The 27,800-nt window shown below is 50.4% G+C and overlaps 1 protein-coding gene across 4 annotated transcripts in view; it reads right to left on the bottom strand.

Moving 5' to 3' along the window:
- The window catches only part of AKT2 (AKT serine/threonine kinase 2), a 47,256-nt gene that overhangs the window by 10,141 nt on the left and 9,315 nt on the right, over positions 1-27,800 (bottom strand). The window contains exons 1-4 of one of the 4 annotated variants that reach the window (XM_057493504.1): positions 18,468-18,491; positions 17,685-17,814; positions 10,641-10,769; positions 8,821-8,936 (exon numbers count right to left, since the gene is read on the bottom strand). In XM_057493504.1, the coding sequence (XP_057349487.1) occupies positions 8,821-8,936; positions 10,641-10,769; positions 17,685-17,730 (291 nt within the window). In that variant the 5' untranslated portion in view covers positions 17,731-17,814; positions 18,468-18,491. Of the gene's footprint in view, positions 1-8,820; positions 8,937-10,640; positions 10,770-17,684; positions 17,815-18,127; positions 18,149-18,467; positions 18,492-27,800 lie in introns of those variants that run through there. The other 3 variants (XM_057493505.1, XM_057493503.1, XM_057493506.1) reach the window with 3 other exon arrangements.

The following is a 27,800-nucleotide window of genomic DNA, read 5'->3' as shown; positions in this document are numbered from 1 at the left end:
AAGTCATGAAACCATAAAACTCTTAGAAAAAAACATAGGCAAAAATCTCTTGGACATAAATATGAGCAACTTCTTTATGAACATATCTTCCCAGACAAGGGAAACAAAAGCAAAAATGAACAAGTGGGACTACATCAAACTAAAAAGCAAAGGATACAGCAAAGGATACCATCAGTAGAACAAAAAGACATCCTGTAGTATGGGAGAATATATTCATAAATGACATATCTGATAAGGGGTTGACATCCAAATTATATAAAGAGCTCACACACCTCAACAAACAAAAAGCAAATAAGCCAATTAAAAAATGGGCAGAGGAGCTGAACAGACAGTTCTCCAAAGAAGAAATTCAGATGGCCAACAGACACATGAAAAGATGCTCCACATCGCTAATCATCAGAGAAATGCAAATTAAAACCACAATGAGATATCACCTCACACCAGTTAAGATGGCCAACATCCAAAAAGACAAACAACAACAAATGTTGGCGAGGATGTGGAGAAAGGGGAACCCTCCTACACTGCTGGTGGGAATGTAAATTAGTTCAACCATTGTGGAAAGCAGTATGGAGGTTCCTCAAAAAACTAAAAATAGAAATACCATTTGACCCAGGAATTCCACTTCTAGGATACCCTAAGAATGCAGCAGCCCAGTTTGAAAAAGATATGCACCCCTATGTTTATCGCAGGCACTATTTACAATAGCCAAGAAATGGAAGCAACCTAAGTGTCCATCAGTAGTTGAATGGATAAAGATGTGGTACATATACACAATGGAATTTTATTCAGCCATAAGAAGAAAACAAATCCTACCATTTGCAAAAAAAATGGATGGAGCTAGAGGGTATATTATGCTCAGTGAAATAAGCCAGGTGGAGAAAGACAAGTACCAAATGATTTCACTCACCTGTGGAGTATAAGAACAAAGCAAAAACTGAAGGAACAAAACAGCAGCAGACTCACAGAACCCAAGAATGAACTAAATTACCAAAGGGAAAAGGACTGGGGAGGATGGGTGGGAAGGGAGGGATAAGGGGGAAAATGGGGCATTACGATTAGCACACATAATGTAGGGGGGGTGACATGGGAAAGGCAGTATATACAGAGAAGACAAGTAATGATTCTATAGCATCTTACTATGCTGATGGACGGTGACTGTAATGGGGTATGTGGGGGGGACTTGATAATGGGGGGAATCTAGTAACCATAATGTTGCTCAAGTAATTGCACATTAATGATATCAAAATTAAAAAAAAAAAAGACAAGGGATTTATGCACAAGCACTCATACTCACATAAGCACGAACACCTCCAGAAAGGCACTCAACCCAGGGCCCTAGCTGCCTCCAGGGAGGGAACTGGGAGTCAGGGGTATGGAAGGCTAATGTCACCATTTTCTAATAATAAACATTTACAGGGCACTCACCCCTCCTGCATTAGATGGGGAAACTGAGGCACAGGAAAAAAACGAAGTCAAGAAAAATGCAATACTGCTCAGAGTGTAGTAGCTGGACTCACAAAGCATCTACATCCTTCCAGGCAGATGGGGAGGGCAGTTCTTATTTAGCTCCAAGGCTTTGGGAACCAAGCAGCACCCAAGCCTGAGGCCCCAGTTCACACCTGAAAGCCCCACCTTGGAGAAGAGCCTCACTGACAGGAGTTTGTGCTTCCCGAGACAGCTTCATGAGTATTTCCAGCACAGATGTCAGATGCTCACACACCAGACCTCCCCATGCCCAGTGCAGACCCCGTAACCCACATATGTCCACTCCTTGAGGGCTGGGTGTCTGTTTGTACATGATGAGACCCAGCATCTGGGCAGGTACTCAGTAGGTATCTGGGGCACAAATGAGCAAGGCAGCCCAAGTGTGAGTGGCCCCAGGCCCGGTGCACACCCAGGCAGAATAGCACCGGCCTCTTCCCTCCCTGACCCAATGCCTCAGACTGGCACTTGCATTTCTCAATTTATTTTAACCCATGTCCTCCTGGGAACAAATTAATAGCATAAATCCCTATTCCTACATGAATACTCCTGTTTTTCAAAAGGTGGGGGAGCAGGGGCACATCCCATGATACACTTTATCAGATCATAACTGTCCTCTCAGAAATTTTTAAATGCTGATTTTGAGTATACGACCATGGATTGAGAAAAAAACCCACCAATCTCCTGAGAGACAGGCTAACTGTATTAAAAAGGAAAAAATATCTTAATAAATATATAACATTTCATGCATAGAGCTCTTGAGGGACTGTTACATGAAAAAAGCAAGCTGCAGACTAACATGTATAGGGTGCTACCCCCTTGGTTTATAAAGGCGGAGAACACAGCCCGGCAGCAGCCTGAATGAAACCACAATGGGCCACTCATGCTGCGGCCGCCGCAGAAGCAGCTCCCCAGAGCCCCTCTGGGTTGCAGAGCAGGTGGCCAGGAGCATAGGTAACGGAGCCACAGCAGCTGGGGGTCAAACAGCAGCTCTGCCACCTGGGCAAGCTCACCTCTCCCTGCCCTGCCCCACTTAGCAGGCTGGGGACACTGGGGATGGTAAGTGGCTGTGTGGAAAGATGCATGCACATAGGAGTGTTCAACCCAAGACACAGTGAGGCCTGAACCTGTGGCTCCTTGGCTTACGCTGCCCAGCCCCATGGGGAGCCTTGGAACCCATGGGGATGCAGGAGGCTTGTTTGGGGGTAACTGGGGCTCTCCTACTGCCTGAAAAGCCCCCAGTCCCGTTCCAACTAGACCAAGGTTACAAGGTTGCAGCACATAGAATTCTAGAGAAAAAGCAAAGGCCTCCATCCAGGATGCTCCTCAAGGGTTTGCAACATGGTGTCTGGGGCAGAGGGGAGCTCCCGCCCAGAGCTCGGGCTGAGGTGCCTTCCACCCCACGCAGGGGAACCTTCCCTGCCCCTAACCCCTCAGAACAAATGAGAAAAACAGCAGCTCCACAGAGGCCACCTCATTCCACTCTCCTCCATGGTGCTGGAGGAGCAGGGGGCATGTTTCCTATGTGGAAACTAAGGCATGCAGAGCTGGGGTCACCAGTGCAGGTCACAGAGCCAGGACTGTCACCAGGCCCACCCACCTCCTGCTGGCACCGCATAGCCAGTCCCTGATGAAAGTGGCAGCTCCCTTGGGAGACAAGGCCCAGAGGACCAAGGGGGTGCTCTGGCAGGAAGGCTCAGGGATTAAGGGGCACCATCCTGTGGAGCCCAGAAAGATGCCTGTTGGGAGTTCCAACCCAGACCACCTTTCGAGAGGGCCTCCCCTACTAAACAGCACCACAAAGGCCTTCCGCTTGCAGAGCACAGTTGGCCAGATGTTGCTGAAAGTGCTTTATGTGAGGCAACTCCGAGTACACCCCTCGAACCTATGGAGTAGGTAGGTACTCTTTCTTGCCTCAAGCTATAAATAAGACTGGGGTCACAGGGAGGCTGATGTGCCCAGTTACAGAGCCAGCAAGCAGACCCAGGGACAGAAACCAGGCACCCCTGCTACCCCCAAAGCACTCCTCCCATCAGGGGTATTTTTGAGACCCTCTCATCCCTCACATGGGTTCCAGGGCCAGGGAAGGTACCAGTGGGGGAGCCTTCCCAGGCAGCACCAGCTGGGGAGACAGGAGCTGAGGCCTGGACCTCGGCTCCTCTGCAAACTGGCCATGAGGCCCTGAGCAGCCTCAATGCCAGGGCTTCTGCCTGCCTCTCACGTCCCCAGCCTGGCACAGTGGCTCAAGGAACAGACTCTGGAGCCGGATGGCCTGGCATGAATCCTAGCTCTGTCCCTTCCTGGTGGCAAGCAGGCCATTTGACTTTTTTTGTCCCTCGGATGGCTGACAAGTAGAGCCGGGACCAGTGGGTCATGTGGGGTGAAATGAGGCAGTAGGCAGAAAAGCTCCTCAAAGGGCTGTGTGCAAATTCCCCCGGCCAGCTAGCCCTTCCCGAGCGCCCAGGTGAGCTGAACAAGCCCCTCTGGAGATCCAGCCTAACAGAGAAGATGAGGGGGACTAGAGAGGGGAGCCTCCTCAGAGGGTGGTCAGGGAAGGCCCTCCAAGGAGGGGGTATGGATGCCAGGACCTGAACGATGTCGCTGGAATGTGGGCCACCCACAGCACCCAGAACAGAAACTCGGTACATGGCTGTGAAGTAAATGAAATGGAGGGAAAAAGGAGCCATGCAAAGTGCTGGGAGGGAAAGGAATCCAGGCACAGTGAACAGCCCAGCAAAGGCCCTGAGCAGGAGGGGGCTTGGGTGTCTGCAGACGGCCCAGCAGACACCAGTGTGGCTGAGGCCGACAGAGAGAGAGGAGCCAAGCAACAGTGGGGGTAGGACAGTCCCAGACCACAGCGGGCTCCATGTGGCCCCATGTCAGGTACTGACATCTTCATCCTTAACACCACGGGAAGTCACAGAAGGATTTGCTGAGGGCGTACAGGACCTGAGTTCTGTTGTAAGTCTGTACCCTGCTGCGAGGGGGTAGCCTGGGGTAGTGAGGGGAAGCAAGAGGAGCCCCTGGCAGTCTTCCAGCCAAGAGGCACCAGTGGCAGAGGAGATGGAGGAGAGAAAAGGCGCCAGCACACAAGATCTCACAGGGTGGCCCTGGGCCGCTGCTTGCACGTTTACGTCCTCCTTTGTTTCCCATGACAACCAGTGAACTGAACGCTGATGAGAAAATGGCACAGCCATGATGTGACCCCAGAATCTGGGTCCCAGGCACCCACCCCACCCTCCTAAGCAGGACTAAATGTGCACCAGAGGGAGGCCTGGAGAAGCAGAGGCAGCAGGGCTGTCCTCAATACAACCTGTCCCTGTCCCAGCTTCAGGAGGAAAAGCTGACTGCAAAGGTGGACCTCCCTCCCTTACCAGGGCCCTCCTCTGACCCAGAGGGGCATCTACAGCTGGAGGGCATCTGGGTCCCCCTCTGTTCGCAGAAACCCTCAGAATGGCTAGCTTGGCCAACACAGGCCCGGCCCCACCCATGGGGGACGATCTGGGCTCCTCAGATCTTACTCCCTGTGCCCTGGTTCTGTCATGACCCCCATTTACCAGATGAGGAACTACCTCCTAGAAATGTTGTGGGATAAAATGAGTTAAGAGATATAAAAACCTTAGAACAGGGTCTGGCTCAATAGAGAATTAGTTTTAGTTATTCTTTTATTCAATCAACAAACATTTCCTGAACACCTATTTATGTTCCTGGCACAAATAGAAAATGTCACACCTGGCAGATAGGTGTTCTGAAGAAAAATAAAGCAGGCTAAGGGTAAGGGTCATGGGGAGCAAGGCAGGACACTATTAGGAGGAGGAATTTGAACGGAGACCCCATGAAGTTATGGAAAAACCATAATGGTACCTGGGAGAAGAGGGTTCTAAGCAAAGGAAACAGCAAGTGCAAAGGTCCTGGGAGTGGGAAGTGTATGTGTTGGGCATGTTTAAGGAACTAAGGAGACCAGTGTGGTGAAAGTGAGGGAACTAGCAGTAGAAAATGACTCTGCAGAAGAAGGCCAGATCATATAGGACTTTGTAGAGTATGGCAGATCTTGGAGTTTACTCCAAGTGGGACTAAAAGCCACTCAGAGGTCTAAGCAGATAAATTACATAAGATTTACACTGAAAATATCACTAATATAATGCACTATATTAAGTACGTATACCTGCTAAGACCAGGGATCTGTAAAACAAATACCAAATAGTTTAGGTTTTGCAAGGCACATGGTATCTGTCACACGTACTCAACCCTGCCATACTAGGGGTACAAAGGCAGCCACAGATATTTTGTAAATGAATTTGTGTCATGTTCCAGTAAAACTTTATTTGGAAACACAGGAGGTGGGGCCATAGTTTGCCAGTCCTGCTCCTGACCTAAAATCCAGTTTACAGGGAATACAGCCACAAAGGAACAAAATTAACAGCGCTAAAAGGCAACAATATGATACATCCAGAGTGTAGGACATTCTACAAGACAGCTAGCCTGGCTCATCAAAAAACCAATGGTATGCAGGGGAAGAGGTCAGAAAGACAAGAGGTACCTGGAATAATCCTCATTTGAAAAACATTTTGAGAACTGGGAAAATTCAAGTATGGATGTTTATGGAGAGGATGTTAATAAATATATTACAAATAATCATCTCAGGTGTGATAATCGCATCATGAGTCTGTAGGAGAAAGTCCTTATTCTTAGGAGATACCTGCTGAAATATTAAGAAGGAAAGTATCATGAAGCATGAACAGAAGTTCAGGGCTCAGCTTAAAATACAGCCAGATGAGGCAAAAGTGGCAGTTGTTGAACTGCTGAATCTAGGTACAGGTTATGTGGATGTTCGTTTAGTATGTTATTTTTTCAGCTTTTCTCTTAAGTCTGCAACAAGCTGGCCATGGGTGGAGGATGTACAACTCCCTCTAGCTGCCCTGGGGAGGCAGGGAGGCTACCAGGGGCCCAGGGAGCAGCCCTGAAGCATTGAGGCAACCATCCGGTGGCCCTCTGCCCCCACCCCACTCCCCCCGAGCCCACCGTCCCCAGGCCCAGGCCTATGTGAGACAGGGCGGCGAGGACAGTCATGAGCAGAATGGCCTCCCCCTTGCTGGGTTTCTGGCTCACACCTCCCCCGGGGTTAGGGTCAGGAATCTGGGTTTGGTCTCAGAGCCATCCCAGCAGGTTTCTCTCCAGTGGCGGCAGCAGGCACTGAGAAACGCCAGATGATGGGGGCTCTCCAGCCCCTAAAGTCTTAGTAAAGGGATTCTTCCCCAAGCTGAAGCGCATGGTATCTTACTAAAAAGGAAACTAGGGTAGATCTCTTGCCTACTAAAACACTTTGCCAGCTCCCCACTGCTCTTTTACCAGGCTTGCAAACCGTGTGCCTGGTACTGCTGAATCACGGGCTTCCTGTTTGTCATCTCCCTGAACCTTTCAGCAACCCTGTGACAAACTCCAATTGATTCACCATCTGCCAAGCCCTGTGGGCCCCTCCATCTGGAGTCCAGGCCCTGGCTGAGCTCGCCAGCTTCAGGGTCTCCACTTCTCCTCTTCCAAGACCCCTGGCCCGTGATTCTCTGCTGACACAGGACCCTCCGTGGTCCCTGGGATGACAAATTGTACCACCTCTGGGCCTTTGCATATGCTGGTCCCTTTTCTTGGAGTCCCCTCCTTTCTATCTCCATGGCCAACTCCTATCCATTCTTTAAAACTGAGCCCAACACCCAGGCCCTATGCGCACACTGGTCTCTATTTGCTCTTATTGGCAGTCTGTGTCTGTGTCCCTAGTTTTCAACCGAGTAACACTTCAGCTGGCCTGAAATGGTCATTGTTCCCCTTGGTGGGGTGGGTATATTTTTAACCTTGGGAAGCTGTGCAACGTTAATTACAGTATAGACTGTGGTAACATGCCTTATGATACTGTTGAGTGTATGCTCTAGAAACACACTGTCCAAGAGGGTAGCCAGTAGCCGTATGTGGTGATTTAAACTTAATAAAATAAAAAATTCCATCTCTCAGTGCATTAGCTACATTTCGCATTTCAAATGCTCAATAGCCACATGTGACTACTGGCTACCCTCTTGCACAACACAGGTATTCAGCATTTCTATCATGGCAGAAAGTTCTCTTGGATGGCACTTTTCAGAGGGTCACCTAACTCCTTACCCTACAACTAAGCTAAAAGAGTATCTTTCAAAGTGAGGCCCAGAAACAAAGTGGGAAAAAATATTTGCTACTCATTACCAAGGGCTAAACTCCCTGATTTATAAAGAACTCTCAGAAACAAATAAGAAAAAGGCCAACTATCTAACAGAAAAATAGACAAAGGATATTGAACAAACAATTCAGAAAGGAAACACACAGGACTCATGAACATATGAAAGGACACTCATCCACAGAGAGAAAAAGGTTAGTTTTTAAAACTACCCTATTGTGCCATTTCCCACTGGTCAGACTGATAAAAATCTGAATGTTTGAAAACACAAGGCTGTGAGGACACTCTTAGACATTACCCAATAGAAACATGTCTCAAAATTACAAATGCAAATCCCTGTGACCCAGCAATCCAGCATCTAAGAATTCATCTTACAGATTTACCTACACATATGTTACAGGAGATACGCACAAGGTACTTCACTGTGGCACCAAGGCTGGAAACAATGCCAGTCACCGCTAATAAAGAACTGCTAAATAAAACTGGGGACATACGTGTGCGGCTGTTTATAAAAAACAAACAGCAAGCACCCACTGCAGCAGCAGAGCTGGTGTTCACATGCGGAAGCAGAAAGAGTCCCCGAGATACATTAAATAAAAAAGAAACTTCAGGTACAATGTTACCTTTTGTGTAAAGAGAAAAAACACAGGGGGTAAGGTACAAGCCTCCATCTGAATGAACTTATCTGTAAACACAGTTCTCCAAGGACACAGAAGAATAGCAGTTAATATGCAGGGGCATATGGGTCAGAAGAGATAGTGAAGACAACTCCTGGCACTGTTTGATTTTTGAAACTAAGTGAATCTATATCATCTCTTCTGATTATTCAATTGTTCTTTTTAAAACAATCTCTGGACCACATGCCTCAAAATCATGGAGATGCTCATTAAAAATGCAGCTCCCTGACTCCCCACATCTCCAATCAGAGGCCCCAGAGCAGGCCCAGAGCTCTGCCCTGTTAACAAACTCCACCCACGATCCCAATGCAACCTCCATTTGAGGACACAGAGTAGGGACACACAGAAGGGCTGAGACTGGGAACGCCTACATAGGGTGCCAGGACAATCTGTCCACCTGCATCCCTTCTCTCCGCCCTGGGCCTGGCCACTCTCAAAGGGTGGCCACATGGAGGCCCAGACTCGCCTCTCATCTGGAGAGTCGACATGGAAGGTCCTCTCAATGACGGTGGTCCACTGTAGGCAGCGTATGACAAAGGTGTTGGGCCGTGGTCTTTCAGTCTTCATCAGCTGGCATTCTGCAGAGGGAGGACAGAGCCAGGAGGGTGAGGAGACAGCCCTGCCGGCCTATAGCCCCCAGCCCCCAGGCCCTAGCTACCTCCTGTGTGCCAGCCCCCTGCCAGACAATACTGGAGATACTTCAGTGACTGAGACAGCCCTAGCCTTGCCGCCACAGGGCAAAAGGTCCAGGGTGTATGTGGAAGGGGCACAGACCACCAGACCATGATAGCTCAGTGGGCAGGGCTGTGATGGGGCAAAGCCCAGGAGGTGGCCAACCCAGCCCAGGGCTTGGGCGAGGGCACACTCCCAGGGGAGAGGCAGCTCTGCACTGAGCCCTCAAGGGAAAGAGAATGAGGTCAGTCAGACCAAAGGAGAGTAATGTACAGAAGCCCAGAGGTGTTAAGATGGCCCAGCACACTAAGGGAACGGCCAACTCTGCTCTGGATGTGAGGAGGGGAGAAGCGACTAGAAGCCTGGAGAGGGGCAGGGGCCTGCTAGCAGGGTGGGGGCATGGTGAGGAATCTGGACTTTGTCCTGAGAGCAGCCAGGAGCACAGAAGGCTTTGCATAGGGAAGGCACCTGAACAGATTCAGACAGAGCTCTCTGGTTGCCACGTAGAGGGTGAGAGAATGAAGCTGGGAGACCAGGGAGGAGGCTGGGGTTACACCAGAGTAAAGTCACAGGGAGGGGAAGGAAGGGCAGGCACACAGGCCCTGGGGGAGGCACATCCAGGACAGGGCCAGGCCTCTGGCCTGAGGACTATGGGGCAACAGCGCCCTCCCTGAGATGGAGATGGAGGAGGAGGCTAGGGGAGGGGACACTCGAAGGACAGTTTGGGACATGGTGGGTATGAAGGACCTAGGACACCAAGGGAGAAACGTGCAGGAAGCTACTCAGGACAGGTGGCAGTTAGGGCAAGGAGCCAGGGCTGGGGACAGCCATGTCATGGTCGCCAGAACACAAGGACGCGGGGAAAGCACCTAGGACAAGGCTCTAAGCAGGACAGAGAGGAGGCTGAAGCTGGACTGCTGAGAGCAGGTACGGGTGGCCTGGAGGGGTGAGGCTGAGGAAGAAGCTGGAGCAGGGGACTAGGTGGGGGCAGAGAGTGATCTGGGCTAAGGAGTGGCGGTGGAATTGGGGGTGTCTTTGAAGTGTTCGTAGGATGTGGGGCAAGGACATGGCGACTGATTAGGTTAGCAGGAAAGGGGGAAGCAGGAGACAAGGGTTTGGGGGCAGGACCATGATTCTGCAAGGCCCTGGCAAGGGCTCTGGGCCTGCCAAGCTTTCACTGGCCAGAGTCCAGCTGGAAGGCACTGCTCCGGGTACCATGAGGGAACGAAGGACGTGAGGTTAGCCCTGCAATCAACTGAGTGGTGGCCACGGCTGCCTCTAGGTTAGAGAGAGAGAGAAGCAGGCTATTATCAGAGCACAGGCCGGCAAGCACCTGACACCAGCCAGAACCACAGGACTGGCCAGCAGGAGCTAGAGCCACAGAGGCGGGGAGCTGGGGAAATGCCTGGCTTCTCCCTCCTTCCTGCTCTCCACAGCCCAACAGTACAGCCCCCCAGCTGACGTGGAGAAGGGACAGCAGGCGGAAGGCAGGGAAATGGATCCAAGGGCAAACCAGCCCTGGACTGGGCCACAGCCCAACAGGGGCCCACACCCGGGTGCCCTCAAGACCTCTGAGCCCCGGAGCTCTGGCGCAGGGCCCTGGGCCACACCTGCAACGGAGAAGTTGTTGAGAGGGGGCAGGGTCTGGTCAGGGGCTTCGGGCCGCTCCTTGTAGCCAATGAAGGAGCCATCACTCTTCAGCAGGAAGTACCGGGGCCTCCAGGTCTTGATGTATTCACCTGAACAAGGGGGTGGGGAGAGGGGTCAGGGCAGGCAGCCAGTGCCCCCCAGGGGGCACCTCGGTGAGAGGAAGGCAGATGAGAAGGTGGGCAGGAGAGTGCCACTCCCAGAGAAACCCTCAAGGAGGCCCCTGCTGACGCAGGCTGGGTGCTGAGTTGGCCCCAGTGATCCAGAGGTCATGCCTGGCAGGAAGGCGCCTGCTGCAGGGCCCCAGGGCACCAGCTGCCTCACATTGTGGCCAGCAGCGAGCCACCCTTGCCAGCACATGGCCCAGTCCCAGGGGAGGCCCAAGCTTCCAAACACACATGCCCTGTGGCCCTGTAAGGCCAAATCCCCATGGGCTGCTTTCACCAGCACAGCCACAGGTGGATCAAATGTCAAAATAGTGTGCCAGGCTGGTATAACTGTTGTTCTGCCCTCCAAGTGCTCCTTGACCCCTTCCATTTGTTCTAACCATGACTATTCAAGCACCCTGTGTATATATATATATATGCACACACTACAAGGTCCCACTCCTCAGAGGGCTGCTAGGGATTAAAATAAGATGGTGGTACATACATCCACACAAAAACTTGTATATAAATGTCCATAGCAACATCACTCATAATAGCAAAAAGGAGGAACTCAAAAGTCCACCAACTGATGAATGGATAAACAAAATGTGGCATATCTAAACAATGGGGTATTACTCAGCCATATAAAGAAATTATTAATACATGCTACACGGATGAACCATAACCTATGCTAAGTGAAAGAAGCCCGTTACAAAGGACCACAAACTATCTCACTCCATTTTTATATAATGTCCAGAAAAAGCAAATCTATAGAAATGAAAAGTAGATTACTGGTTGACTAGGACTGGAAAGAGAGGGGAGGAATCTGGGGAAAGATTGGATGGTGACAGCCAAGTCAGAGGGGCAGGTTCTTTTTTAGGGTAGTAAAAATGTCCTAAAATTGGAAATGGAAGCAACCTAAGTGTCCATCAGTAGATGAATAGATAAAGATATACACAATGAAATATGATTCAGCCATAAGAAGAAAACAAATCCTACCATTTGCAACAGCATGGATGGAGCTAGAGGGTATTACGCTCAGTGAAATAAGCCAGGTGGGGAAATACAAGTACCAAATGATTTCACTCATACGTGGAGTATAAGAACAAAGAAAAAACTGAAGGAACAAAACAGCAGCAGACTCACAGAACCCAAGAATGGACTAACAGTTACCAAAGGGAAAGGGACTGGGGAGGATGGGTGGGAAGGGAGGGATAAGGGGTGGGGTGGGGGGAAGAAAGGGAGCATTATGATTAGCATGTATAATGTAGGGGGGAGCATGGGGAGGGTGTGCAACACAGAGAAGACAAGTAGTGATTCTACAGCATCTAACTACGCTAATGGACAATGACTGCAATGGGGAATGTGGGGGGGACTTGATGATGCGGGGAGTCTAGTAACCATAATGTTCCTCATGTAATTGTAGATTGATACCAAAAAAAAAGTCCTAAAATTGATTGTGGTGATGAATGTATAACTCTGAATACACTGAAAGCCACTGAATTATAACACTTTAAATGGCTGAATTACATGTTATGTGAATCAAGATCTTAAAAAAAAGATGAGATGGCAACTACAGAGCACCCACCTCGGGACCCTGCACACAACAGGCCCTCGATGAATGCTGCATCATCAACCTACTGTGCAGGTGAAGCCTGTACCAGAATCACAGTGTGCATGGCACACGGGGAGGCGGGAGGGCAGTGTGGATCTGAGCTGTATTTGCTGTGTGGCCTCTGTTAAGTCACTCAAGTCTCTGAGTCTTTGTTTCCTCTTACAGGGATACCCATTAATTGATGATGAAGAGGAGGAGGAGAAGGATTAGATAAGACTGCAGCGGCACTCTGTGCCAAGGCACTGTCCCAAGTACCTTGTAAGTTTTAACTTATCGACTTCTTTCATATGGAGACACAAAATGACTCAACATATATAAAGTTCAAAAACTAGCAAAACCTCGAATTCAATGGCACAATTAAAGGATTATACGCCATGACCAGGTGGATTTTATCCCAGGAATGCGAAGGTGGTTCATATGTGAAAACCAGTCACTGTAAGACATGTTAGAAGAACAAAGGGGACAACCACATCATCCTCTCGACTGACACACAAGCATTTGACAAAACCCGACACCCTTTCATGATAAAAATACTCAGCAAGCCAGGAATAGGAGGAAATTTCCTCCACATGATAAAGGGCATCTATGAAAAAACCACAGTGAACATCACAGCGATGACCGACGTTCCCCTCAGATCAGGAACAAGACAGAGAGGCGCATTCACCACTGCAATGAAACACTGTACTGCTCTAGCCAGAGAAGACAGAGAGACAAAAGGCATCCAATTTGAAAAGGAGTAAGTAAAACCACCTTTACTTGTAGATAACATGATCTTATATACAGAAAGTCACAAAGAATCCACAAAATAATTGCTAGAGCTACTATAACAAGTATAGAAAGATCAACACACACAAAAATCAGCTGTGTTTCTATACACCAGCAGTGAATACTCCAAAAAAGAAATGAAGAAAAGAACTCCAAAAGATTTATACACTAAAAACTACACAGCACTGCTGAAAGAAATCAACGACCTATATAAATACAAAGACATTCTGTGCTCATGATGGGAAGACTTGATATTGTCAACATGGCAGTATTTCCCAAAATGACCTACAGATTCAAACATATCATCTATCAAAATCCCAGCAGCCTTTTTTTGCAGAAATGAAAAAGTCAATCCTCAAATTTACGTGGAATTCTAATTCATATGGCAAGGGGTCCCAAACAGCCAAAACAATATTGGGAAAAAAAAAAAGAACTAAAGTGATTCACACTTGCCCACTTAAAAACTTACTGGAGAGCTCAGTAATCAAATCAGCCTGACATAAGGACAGACATACTGACCAATGGAATAGAACCAAGTCAAAAAAATAAACCCATCCACCTATAGTCTATAGATTTTCAACAATAGTGCCAAGACCATTCAGTGGGGAATGAACAGTCTCTTCAACGTGCTGAGACAACACGCAAAAGTATAGAGCTGGACTCCAACCTCACACCCTGCACTATATACAACAGTTAACTCAATATGGATCTACTTAAATAGAAGAGCTAAAATGATAAAGCTCTTAGAATACACTGGATAAATCTTCATGACCTGGGATTTGGCACTAGATTCTTACATATGACACCAAAAGTGCCAGCAACAAAAGAACAAAATAACATGTACTCATTAAAATTAAAAACTTGTGCAAAGGATGTTCTCTCAAAGAGAGAACCAATGGGACAGGTGAAAATATCTGCAAATCATATACCTGATAATGGTCTAATATCTATTTAAACAACTCTTACAACTCAACAAAAAGACAAACAGCTGGAATAAAAAATAGGCAAATTCTGGAATAGACATTTTCCCAAAGATATACAAATGGCCAACAAGCACTTGAAAAGATGCCCAACATCATTAGCCATTGGGAAAATGCAAATCAAAACCATGATAAGATAGCACTTCAAACCCACTAAGGTGGCAGTAATTTAAAAAAAGAGAGAAAGAGCAAGCGTTGGTGAGGATGTAGAGAAACTGAAACCCTTGCGGGAATTGCTGGGGGCAATGTACAGTGGTGCAGCCCTGTGGAAAAGATGGTGCTTCCTCAAAAAGTTAAATATAAAATACACTATAGGTTATAAATATAGAATATATAACCCAAATTATATGTACATATATATGTATGTGCACTGTAAAAGTACTAAAGCCCAATGAACTGTACACTCTAACATGTTTAACTCTGTTATGTAAATTTCACCCCAATTTTAAAAAAGCAAAACAAAACAACTTCACCTATATCACTATATCAAAACTCTATCACCTATGCTATTGGAAGTCAGGAAAGTAGTTACTGCTTGCGGGGGTGGGGGAACTTCTGGGGGCTGACTTGTTCTGTTTTCTTGATCTAGACATTGGTTCAGAGGTGAGCCTATGATCCAGGAGCTTACCTGTGGTGTTTTATAGATCAGTAACAAGCTAGGAGAAAAAAAGAAACTTAGAAAAAAAGGAAAAACATCCTCACAACAAACCCATTTTACAAATGAGGAAACTGGGGGCACAGAGAGGTTCCATTACTTGCCCGAGGCTCATAGCTGTTAACTGGGAAAGCTAGGATTGGCACTGAGGTTTACTCTGTCCCGAATCTTCACTCTTGACCATTTCACTGTCTGCTTCTAAGCTGGCAGATGGGGCCTGGCACAGGATGCACTGAGGCTGTGTCAGAAAGGAGAAGGGCAAATGGCATGAGTGACTCTCACAGTTGTGCTATTTTGCAGACCTTGCTGAGCAAGAGGCAGCACGTGAGTCAGGCCTTGAGAGCACGAGTTCGGTAGCCAGAGGGCCTGAGTCCTAACCTCAGCTCCACCATCTCATGGAAACCTTGGGCAAGTCAGTCCCCCAGAGGAGCCTCAGCTTCCAGGTCTGTAAAATGGTGGCTGCCCCACAGGACAGTTATGGAAATGCAATGAAATCGGACTTGTCCAGAGCAGAGCCCCATGTCTGGAACAGAGTGGGCACAGTAAACTGGGGCTGCTGTTATTTTAATTGCCAGGGTGGGGTGGGATGGGATGGCACAGGTGCCAAAAAAGCAGCAGTCGGCAGGGCCCATGTTGCCATGCCCACCTCTGCTCAGAATGATGGGCACCAGGAGGCGCAGGAATGAGACATGTATGTACTTGTGCGTGTACAGTACAAACCCAAGGCAGGTGCGCCCTAGCTCGGCCTCCCCAGCAGCTCATCTGACCCCCTGTAGTACGAGTGGAGACAACTAAGACCCATTTGCTGCCATTAGCAGCCCTAGACCAGAGACAGACTCCCACCCTGGCAATAATTCACCCACCTCTGGGGCACAGCACCTCACAGCCCAGCCCTGCCCAGCTCAGCGAGCCAGCGGCTGTGGGAACACAGAAGCCTGAACCTGGTATACACTAACACACTCACACCACCCCACACACAACCCCAACCACCCATTCAAGAGTTATCAAGCACTTATCAATGCCAAGCACTTTCCTAGGCACTGGAGATACCAGAGAGAACAAGCCAGATAATCTCTGCCTTCATGGAGTGGACATCAGAGGCTATTTTACAGATGTGAAACCAAGGCTCGGAGAACCTGGGCCCTGCCAAAGCTCAGAAAGCTCCATCAGCAGCCCCAAACTCGGGGCCCAGTCTTGGGAGGGATGTGCCACAAATGCCAGCCCTGCCTGGGAAGGGAGTCAGGAAACGGGTCTCCCCTGCTCAATCTGACTGCAGAGGCCTGGCCCTGGGGAGTTACCTCCATCCTCTGTCCCTGCTCCATGTCTGTGGACTGCAACAGGGCAGGGCAGTGGGCGCTTCTCCTGGGTCCTGCAGCACTGCTCCCTCAGCTTCCTTGCCCTCTTCAGACATGCCCAACCCACTGCCCTCCCCGGAGTCAGGGGCTGGCCCCTCTGCCAGTGTGCTCTTGCCCCATTTGGCCGTGGGTCTCACTCCCTGGCCTCCTCCAGATCTTTATTCAAATGCCCCCTTCTCAGTGAGGCCCTCCCAGCCCACACGCCCTTCTCCTTACATTGCTCAATTTTTCTCCATGGCCCTCTCCACCACGGGACACACTTATTGCCTTGGGTGCCGCCCACCCTCCCCAGTAAATGGGGTTTTTTTGCTTGTTTGGTTCACTGCTGAACCCCCAGTGTGTGGAAAACAGTAGCTGCTCAATAAATGTTTGCTCCATGGATGACAGTGCAGAGAGCAGCTTCCACCAGGCTTGGCATCCCTCCTCCCCAGGAGAAGGTCCACGGAGGCCAGGGCAGTCTGCCACCTTCACTCTTGTGCCTGGACGAGCTGCCCCTCAGCACGTGCTTCTCCCCAGCTGCATGCACAACCCTGGGGACAGGGACCCTGGGTTTTCTTCTCTGCACATGACTTAATTTCTTGGGCTTCAGTTGCCCAAATCAGGTAACACCCGGGGGGCTCAGAACATCCTGGGCTCTGAATGCACAGAGTTAAAGCCAAGGTCCCTTCCATGGCCTCCAGGGCCCATCATGGCTCGAAGCCACATCACTGGTCTGCTTACCTCCTCCCATTTGCCCTCACTCATTCTGCCCCAGCCACACTAGCCAGCCTGCTTTTCCAGACCCATTCCCACCTTGTCCTTGCTGTTCTAGTCCCTGGGACACCCTTGCCCTGTTTGTAGCTCACTCCCTCACCCCCTCCAGGCCTCTGTTCACTGGCACCTCCGCTGAGCGGCTTCCCCTGGCAGCCTCCCACTCAGAGTTCCTACTTTTCACAATAGTGCTTATTACCACCTGACATCCTATATCTGATTAACTGCTTATTGTCTGTTGCAACCCCATGTTTATTGTTTGTCCCAACCCAACAGAACCTCCATGAGGGCACCATGGTTCCCCAGGCCCAGGATGGCCTGGCATACCACACACATCGATGATATTTGCCAAATGAATGAAATGTTGATAACACCCCACACCAAGTTGTGACTTACCCTCTCTGAGCCTCAGTTTCTTCATTTATAAAACAAGGCTATGAATGAGATCACTAATGCAGAGGCAGAACTTGAGGCCTAGGCTAGGAGCTCATGCAGGGTGTCCAGCTAGGCCTGGAGGTTTAAACCCAGGCAGATCCACGGCTCCCCAGACTGCTGCTAAAGGATTCCATAAAATGGGCTCGTAAGGAGCTGTGAGCCTGGGACAAGCAAGTGGGGGCTCAGAAGGCTGGCTCCTTGGGCTGTGAAGACCCTGCACCTCTGCCTCTCAGGGCACCAGCCACCAGGGAGAGAGCTGGGGTGGAGGGGAGACATGTAACCTAGCAGGTAAAAGCAGCCCCTTACCGCGCTTATGTAGCCAGCCTTCTTTGATGACAGACACCTCGTTCATGGTGGCAGTGTGACACGCTGTCACCTAGCTTGGGACAGCTCAGGGCAGCAGGACATGCAGGAGGTGCAGTGGACAGAGCACAGTCTGCAAGACAAGAGAGGCACCGTCAGAGTGCGAGGGGGTTCAGCCCCAGCCGTGTCCCTCAGAACAACCAGGCTCTGAGGCCCCACGGGCTGCTGTGCCTGCCGTGCGCAGGGTGGAGCCAGTGAGGGTGGGGAGCCCTGCCCAGAGGGCCCAGTCTGAGGGGGAGATGTGGCCATGTCCCCAGGAACCCCAATCTGGAGGGGGCAGGGGAGGGGAGGGGCATGACCCTGCCCTCAGAGCCCTGCTCCAGCAGGAGCAGAGTTCCCTGGCCTACGCACAGGCCATGCCCAGGAGAGGCGGCCCCTTCACCCACCTTTACTTGACAGGGCTGGAGAAAAGGGTGCTGTGGCCCCGCCCCTGTGTCACTCCCATGCCCCAGTGCTGAGGTAACCTGGGATGAATCAGACAGCCCTAGGCACCTGAGGGAGCGCTCAAAGCCACCAACATTTGCCTGCCACCCCCCAATAAACACACACACACACGCACACACTCTTTTCCAACCTACCACACTTAGCAAACGAGGTGCCCACACCCTCCCGGACCAGGCCGCCCCAGGTCACCCCCTCAGCCTCAGTCCCCTCCACGCCCCCACAGGATGGCTATGGAAGAAGGGTCCTCAGACAGTCCGGATTCTGAACAAGACAGCAACCTACTCTGTAGGCACTCATCTGGGTCTAAGAGAGCCAGTCCCGGGGGCTCAACCAAAGCCCTGGTCCCTTCCCTGAGAACTCTGCTTCTGTCCTCAGGACTAGCGGCCGACAGACTGATGGACGCCGAGGCTGCTGCTTCGTCTCAGGTTCCCGGGAGGAGGAGAGAAGGGCAGGAGGCAGCCGCCAGCTGGGCCCCTACCTGGAGCCGCAGGCCTGGACAGGGGCCACGGAGCCCAAGGCGCCTTTTGCCTTGCCCAGCCGGGGGTTATTTGCGGACAGCAGGTCAGGAGGTGCAGAGGCCCCCAGAGAAGTGGCAGCTGGCTCTAGGGACACCGTGGGCATCAGCTTTCTTTCATGCCTCAGGGGAGCTGGTAGGACGGACACACTACTGCCTGGCATGTGACGATGGCAGACTGCCCGGGCACTGGGCAGGGAAGGGAGGTAAGTGGGAGGAAATGGGAGGAAAGACAAGACGGACAGTGCCGGGGAAGTAGACTGTGGGGTGAGAAATCACATTTGGGACTCAGAGCTGCAAAGGCAAGGCCAGGAGCAGCAATGGGAGCTGCCCCCACAGGCAGGACTGCCCCCGAGGGTCTTATGCCCCATGGGCTGAACGCCCAGGATCACCAGACCCTCAATCCTAAATACCCAGCAGTTCATGCCTCAACCTCAGTGTGACCAGTCTCTCCACCCTTTCCTCCCCAAGGCCTGGCTCACTTCCATGAGGGTCCCTGGACACCCCTATTCCACTCCCCATCAATTAAATTTGTTCCCCATTCAGCAGCTAGAGGAACCCTTAAATCCGACCTGGCTTTCCCCTACTCAAAACCCTCCCCTGGAGTACGACCAGCCTCGGGAAAGGGCCAAGCTCCTTGGCTTGGACTTCAAGGCCCTTCAGGCCCTGACCTCTACTGACCTTCACTCCACATACTTCCCAATCGCTCCTACCTCCTCTCCCCTCCCTGGGCTCTCAACCTCTATACTCCACCTAAATATCACCCTGCCTCTTCCGTTCAAAAGCCTTCCATGGCTCCCTACTGTGCTCAGAACAAAGTCCTTCCCACAGGAGCCAAGAGACACCTAGAAAAGTCGTCTCTCCAGCCCCTCCTCCTCCAACCCCTACTCTCTGCCAACCTTCTGTCACTCAGGCCGTTCCCTCTGGCCTCTGTCCCCTGTACCTTCTGTGGGTCCTCCTTTCTCCTTGAAGTCTCAGCTGAACCAATGTCTCCTCCAGGAAGCCTCCTCAGAGGCTGCACTGGGTGCTCTCCATGCGCCTATGTGGCCAAAAACTCCCCACACCTCTAAGTGCTAATTCAGTGGACCAGCACAGTGTCTGGATATCTGTTGAGTACACCACGACTGAACCCAAGTCTCTCCAACAGATCCCCATCCCAGAACCAGACATGGCCCTGGAAACATTTCCAGCGTCTATTCATGCACCAATCTTCTTTGAAAGTATCTTAAGCTCCCAGACACTGTCCTGGGTGCCGAAGACCAAAACTTTCACTAAGACAGAGCCCATGCCTTCACATTCTGGTGGGGAGACAGACAGTGCACAGATACACATACAACAATGTCAGGTGGTGGGAAGGTGCTGAGAAAAAAAAAAAACAAGGGAGAAGGATGGTGGGGACCCTGGGTGCTATGGCTGCTATGTGGTACAGGGGACATGGGAGCAGGGAGTGAGCCATGCTGACATGTAGGGAAAAGACTTTCAGGTAGGGGAATAGAAAGTGCAAAGCCCCTGAAGCAGAAAGGAGCTTGGTAAGTGGTGTGCTGCCAAGGGCCGGTGTGGCTCCAGGATAAGGAGCCAGGAGAGGTGGGCAAGGAGAACACTTAGGGCCTGGTGGCTGTGGTGGGGCGTTAAGGAATTCCTCCCCCGACACAGGCCACCACCACACTTTCCCCAGAACCAGCTCAGTTCAGAATAGTTCCAAAGGGCTGGGATGGAGAACTCGGGAGTCCAAAGGAAGGGCAGACGTGGGAGGAAAGGACAGGGGCCCAATCTCGGCTCTCCTCTTCCCTCCCCAGCCTGGCAACTTCACCTTGTGACTCTGTAGCACCAGGGCTCAGCAGCACTAAAGTACTCACTGTGTGTGGAGGCTCAGCCTACTGCCTGGCCTCCAGTGAACACCCAAACACGTGGCTGCCGTGATCAGAAGAGAAGCAAAGGCAACCAGGTGGGGCAAAAAATGGTCAGGGTTGCAGAGTCCAAGAGCCACTGCCAGCTGGGTGGCCCTGAGCAGGGGCAGGCACTCTCTCGGAGGCTCTCCTGAGTGTTTCCATCCACCCCAGCAGAGGGGTTGTGACCATGCTCAGGGGAGGGCAGAGGCTCCGAGAGGGGACATGTTTACCTGGGGCTCCCCAGCTGAGTGGTGGTGGAGGCCCTGGCCGCTGCTTGGCACGCCAGAGCTACTTTTTACATTCTCATTTCAGCAGCTAAGCAGCCAGCAGCAGCCTGGGTGAGGGCAGGGGAGGAACTGGAAGATCCCCTGTGTCCTGCCTGGATCCCGTCCTGTCCTCCCACTGAGGGTGGCGCCTCAGCTGAGGCGTCTGTGACGCAGTCCTGAGATGATGAAACACCAGGCACCAAAGCCAAGAGGACGGCCTGCTCCCCGGGGAGGTGCTGATGGAGGACGCCCAGGCATGAGGACAGAGAGCGGCCTTGGGAAGCCAGCATCAGCACGCAGGGGCCTGCCCTGGCTGCCTGCCTGCACGCAGCAGGCCCCACGGCAGGCAGGGCTTGCACGGCCCCGTCCCCACCTGTTGCTTCCCAAGGTGTCAGGGCCTGAGTCTGCTGCAGGCCTGGGCCAGAGCTGTGGCTACAGGTGAGCCACCTGGAAGGCAAGGTGAAAAGAGCAAGGGCACCTCACAGGATGGGACACCCCACAACCAGTGAGCCCACACAATCTCATTATTTACAGAGAAATGCAAATTAAAACCACCTGCCAGGATAGCTAAAATTTTAACAACTAATAATGCCAAGCACTGACAAAATTTTCAACTTACTGCTCCTGGTGGGAGGGTAAAACAGCTCAACTACTGTGGAAAACTGTTTGGCAGTGAGAATTAAAATTCAATATATGAAGGGAAACAAAAGCAAAAATGAACAAGTGGGACTATATCAAACTAAAAAGCTTCTGTACAGCAAAGGACACCATCAATAGAACAAAAAGACATCCTACAGTATGGGAGAATATATTCATAAATGACATATCTGATAAGGGGCTGACATCCAAAATATACAAAGAGCTCATGCACCTCAACAACAACAATTAAAAAATGGGCAGAGAAGCGGAACAGACACTTCTCCCAAGAAGAAATTCAGATGGCCAACAGGTACAGGAAAAGATGCTCCACATCCCTAATCATCACAGAAATGCAAATTAAAACCACAATGAGATATCACCTCACACCAGTAAGGATGGCCACCATCCAAAAGACAAACAACAACAAATGTTGGCGAGGATGTGGAGAAAGGGGAACCCTCCTACACTGCTGGTGGGAATGTAAATTAGTTCAACCATTGTGGAAAGCAATATGGAGGTTCCTCAAAAAACTCAAAATACAAATACCATTTGACCCAGGAATTCCACTGCTAGGAATTTACCCTAAAAATGCAGCAGCCCAGTTTGAAAAAGACATATGCACCCCTATGTTTATCGCAGCACTATTTACAATAGCCAAGAAATGGAAGCAACCTAAGTGTCCATCAGTAGATGAATGGATAAAGATGTGATACATATACAATGGAATATTATTCAGCCATAAGAAGAAAACAAATCCTACCATTTGCAACAGCATGGATAGAGGGTATTATGTTCAGTGAAATAAGCCAGGTGGAGAAAGACAAGTACCCAATGATTTCACTCATATGTGGAGTGTAAGAACAAAGCAAAAACTGAAGGAACAAAACAGCAGCAGACTCACAGAACCCAAGAATGGGCTAACAGTGACCAAAGGGAAAGGGACTGGGGAGGATGGGTGGGAAGGGAGGGATAAGAGGGAAAGGGGGCATTACGATTAGCACACATAATGTGTGTGGAGAGGGACAGGGAAGGCAGTATAGCACAGAGAAGACAAGTAGTGACTCCATAGCATCTCACTATGCTGATGGACAGTGACTGTAATGGGGTATGTGGTGGGGATTTGATGATGGGGGGAGTCAAGTAACCACAATGGTGTTCATGTAAATGTATATTAATGATACCAAAAAAATAAAAAATAAATAAAAATAAATAAAAATCCAATATATGCCTACCCCACCACACAGCCCCCACACACACGTGTGTGTGTACCGGGATATGGGAACTGCTCCAGCAGCAGAACTCACAATAACTCCAAACTGGAAACAGACCAGGTGCCCACCCACAGGAGAATGGGCAGACAAACTGAAGCAAATTTATCCAGTGGAACACTTCTCAGCAACAAAAAGGAGCAAACTACTGAGACATGGGACAGGGATGACGTGTACGAACATTAGGCTGAGCGGACAAAGCCAGACACAAAATAACACATCAAATAGGAGTCCACGCACAGCACAGTCAGAACAGGCAGGGATGTTTGCTTGGAAAACTACAGAAAATCAAGGAAACAAATAGCCAAAAGTCAGATTGGTTAGATTCGGGAGTAATGGGGTTGGGGAATCTGGGAGCTGACAGTTTTCATCGTGATTAGAGAGGGCTTTGCTCTACAGTTATCATATAGTGTACTGTGCAAAACGGATTTAACATATTTTTCTGTATTTTATGACAAAGGAAGCAACTATAAAAACAAACCTAGGTTTGGGAGCCACAGGATACAGGGGAACCAAAATCGGGCCTCCTGGCATCTAGGGCTCCCCGACCCAAGACTGGCCTGCCTGGGTTTTCCACTCAACAGGGCCAGTCATCAGTAAGTAGGAGGAATCCAGGGCCCAGAGGACCTGAATTTCAACCCTGGGCTCTGCTGCTTCTTGGCTATGTGGCTGTGGCAAGGGACAACCTCTGAGCACAATAGTGTCTCCATCTGTACAATGATCCCTCTGGAGGAGGGTCAGGCACCCCAGGATGGAGCAGGGTGGCACACTTACAGCCCCACAGGCCAAGAAGGGCAGGCTGGAATTTTGGGGGTACCGTTTAGCTCTGCACAGGAGAAAGCTGAATGGGAATGAAAACCCTTGCACTCAACAACGGTCAGCTGAGCAGGGAGTGGGGAGGTAACTGGACAGGGGTCCCTAAGGGAGCTCTGCCTGCACTGGTAGGTTGTATTTTTTAACCTGCATCACTGACTTACTCTTATCATTACATCTCAAATACTCTACAATAAGTTACATTAAAAAGTCTTTAACACATTTTTATTTTCACCTGCCTGCCTCTCCAGCCTTATTTCTCAATGCTTTCCAAACCGCAGCTCCTTCAGAAGCTTCACCTCATAGTGCCAGGTCAGATCCACGAGAGGCAATTTAAGGAACAACGCATGACCCAACGCGGAGAGGCCCCTGAATGACTGCCTCATCCTAGCTGGCCTTGGGAAGGGACTGGGTCTGGGAAGGGTCTTCCAACTTGTTTCCTCATCTGTATAATTAGGGTCATGTGGTTTCTGCTGCTCAAGGGAGTGTGTGAGGCCCAGATGAGCTCTAGTGCTTCTCACCCCTCCTATACTCTAGGACCCTGTGACCACTTGAGTCACAGCCCACCCCTTCCCTGCTCAAATGCTCCAGGGTCCCCAGGTCACCCAGAGGAAAAGCCAGAGTCCTTACAGGAGCCCCAGGACCCTAATGAGGTCTGCACCGGCCCCCCTTTACTGTGGCTCCTCCAACATGCTGGCACACCCCCACCTCAGGGCCCTTGCACAAGCTGCCCCTTCAGTTGGGAATGCTCTCTTCCCAGATATCCTTGGGGTCCCACTCCACTTTCTCCAGTCTCTGCTCACATGTCACTTTCTTTCAGAAGCTTCCTAACTTCCCTGCACAAAAGTGCACCCTGCTACTTCCCCAAATCCTCTATTTTTCTCCATAGGTGCTTTACCATCACAGACATGATTGTACACGTTTACTTGTCTATCAGCTTCCTGTTGACCTCTTCCCACAGTTATCTCAGCATGGGGAAGAGGGGCTCATACCTGTCTTGGGCACTGCTAAGGATCCTCAGAGCCTTGCATGGTGCTGGGTATACAGTGGGTACTTATTTAATAAATGTTTGTGGAATGAATGTATACAGAGTGAAGCCAGTGCCCAGAACAGGCTCAAAGTAGGTTAAATTCCTATCCTTGCCACTTGTCAAGTCCTTCTTCTCTTGCCCTCTCCCCGACCTGGTTTCAATGCCAGATGGCACAGATGGGCTATGGGACCCCGGAGGGGAGATACAGGGCCTGCGTCTCCTGGAGCTGGATTCATGGGGAAGGGCCTCCTTCCTCACAATGCAACCCCCCAGGGGCCTCTGTTGCCTGTCCTCTTATCTGTGCCTTACCAACAGCTCCCAGAGAAGGACTTGCTTAGGGGACACACTCAAAGACAACCAGAACCTATTGTTAGACAGGCAGCATCCACTTGTGCAAATCTGGGAGAAGAGGCACATGGGGTGAGCAGAGAGGAAGGACTCCCTCACTGGCTACCCACAGTTCTGCACCTGGTCCTGTGTTTTGTGAGGGCACTTCAGCAAAACTGATAAAAGTGGAAAATGCACCTGTCCTTGGAGGAATTTCTACTGCAGAAATGCTTATTATGCCAGTGCACATTGTTCCAAAGCAGGGTTTCTCAACCTCAGCAATAGTGTTATTTGGGGCTGATGGTTCTTACCTTGGCTGTTCTGTGATCAGTAGGAAGGTCAGCTGCATGCCTGGTCTCTACTTACTAGAATCAACAGCATGCCCTCCTCCAAGCTGAGACCGTCAAAAATGTCTTCAGACATTACCAAGCGTCCTCTGGGGGCAAAGCCAGCCCCTAGTTGAGATCCGTAGTTCTGAGGGTGTTACTGCTGGAGTAGGGGAAACCCTGGAAGCAGCCCAACTGTTTGCCACTAGGGTCTGGTGTTGGAATAATGGTTCAGATGATGACAGTACACAAAGGAGTGAAAGCACACAGCACTAACCACACGCAAGGCTCCCTTACATGCTCTGCACACGTGATCTCAACCCTCACAACAGCTCTACGCAGCAGGCACTTTTCCAATCTGTTTTACTGAAGAAACTAAGTCACAGAAGTGAAAGGATTTGCCCCAATCACCTCATCAGGAAATACAGAGCCAGACGGGACCCCAGGCAGCCAGGCTTCTCCACCACACTGCATGTCACGGCCTTTGGAGTTAGGCAGGCCTAGCTGCAGTCTCTGCTCCCTGACTCTATAGTCACCCCAAGTCTCCTCCATGCAACAGGGATGACAGCAGTGCAGCCCTAACAGGCTCCTGTGTGAGAAGGGCTCAGCACGGCGCCTGGCCTTGTGGATTGTCCATCCACCCATCAGGACACCATGTGGCCATCCTACACTCAGGCAGCAACCTCGATGTGCTTCCAGCACAACAGAACGTTCAACCCATCCCTTTTCCGAAACAAACAGGTCCACATCACATGCTGCCTTTCACAGGCTGACAATACTGAGACAGATGTGCACGTCACAATCCACACATATGTTTCAGGACAGCATCCTTTTCAAGAAAAAGTTATGCCACTACCAATGGGTCTCACAAGGAAAGTGTCTTACACTGGAGGGCCTGGAGGTATATGCTGAAACATCACACGCCCAGCAGGAATTGTGCCAAAGAGCCAACAGACGCAGTCAAGGTGGGCACGAGTCAAGGTGGCCTTGGGAACCAAATGCGTTTCAACCTCAGCCCGCCACTTGCTGTGACCTCGGGCAAATCACTTCCCCTTTCTTCACCTCAATTTCTTCATCTATATATTAGAGATAATAATAGTACATATCTACAGGGCTGGGTACGGCACAGTCGGGGGGTGCACTTTTGTCCAGGGAGGTTAGAAAGCTTCTCAAAGAAAGTGACATGTGAGCAGAGACTGAAGAAATTAATTAATCCACGTAAAGTTCTTCAAATAGAGCCCAATACACTATGAGGTACTGCTCAACACCCATCAGGTGCTATTACTTCCTCTGGTGAGCACAGACCTGGGAACCTTCACTTCCTACCTTACACATTTCTGTGACACCTACTCTTCCTCCTTGGTAAGAACGAGGCATTAAAGATACTTTTCTTTCTTTAAACACCACACACTCCCTAACCACCCCATCTGTCTACTTGGAGGTAGGACTGGAGGCAGGCTAAAGACGTGGGCGGCTGCAGAAGACGCTGGGATAGGAAAAGCACCAGAGCAGATTTCCTTCTCTTCCTTGCCACCCCCACCCCACACCTTCCCCCTCGCCCTGCCACTCCAGGCCTTACAGCACCCACAGAAAGCAATGTCAAGTACTTGTGTCTGCCTGGCTGCAGGGTCCAAACACACAAAGGGTGCTGTGCCACAGCCAGGGAGACCCTAAAGGGGTCTCTGACCCTGACCCTCCTCTGTGGGGGTATCACATCCAAAGCCCTCATGGAGGCCTCTGCCTGTTCTCCAGCCTTGTAGGTTAGCACACCCCCACATACACAGCCTTTCCCCTTCTCTTGGTCTCTTGAATACTCCTTGCTCTCTGTTCACACCAGGGCCTTTGCACATGCTCACCCCCTGCCTGGCACACTGCTCACCCATTTTCACCAGTTAAATCTTCATTTCCTCAGGGAAGCCTGCCTTAACTGTCCCCTGCCCCACAACACATCAGAGACACTCAGGACCCAGCCTTCCCATTCCCTCGTGGCACTTACCTCTACTGCGCTCAGTCACCTGTACAGTTACCTGGGTGATGGTGCCTCCCCCATGGACTGGGAGCTTCAGAAGGCAGGGACAGGGTCTGTCCTGGTCCCCATCGTGTCTCCAGCCCCACACAGCACAGGGCCGGGCCCAAAGCTTTCATTAATTCTGGGTGGGGGTGGCAAAACAGAACCACAGCTTTTGAGGTCAGGGTTCTGCCAAGTGAAGGTAAAACAAAAAAATCCTGCATTCATTCATCCCACAGATATGGCATCCAGGCTGTCAGCACTGCCCTGGTCACCAGCAAGGCAGCAGCAACCAAAACAGAACTCCCTGCCTTGGAGGAGCTGACGGGGAGGCAGGGCTGGGGAGGGTGGACAGATATTATAATAAATGAGTTAAATAATTAGTTATGAATAATTATAAATAAATAATGAGTTATATAGTGTATCAGAAGTTGGCAAATGTCAGGGAGAAAACTGGCATATGCAAGACTGTGTGGGAAGGGGTGAGGGTTTCTAATTTTAAACAGGGGGATCAGAGATAGGCTCACTGCGATGT

This window comes from Manis pentadactyla, chromosome 15 (assembly GCF_030020395.1).
Source record: "Manis pentadactyla isolate mManPen7 chromosome 15, mManPen7.hap1, whole genome shotgun sequence".
NCBI classification, from domain to species: Eukaryota; Metazoa; Chordata; class Mammalia; order Pholidota; family Manidae; genus Manis; species Manis pentadactyla.
Note: the sequence above shows the minus strand (reverse complement) of the source record. Positions and strands in the feature narration are given on the sequence as shown.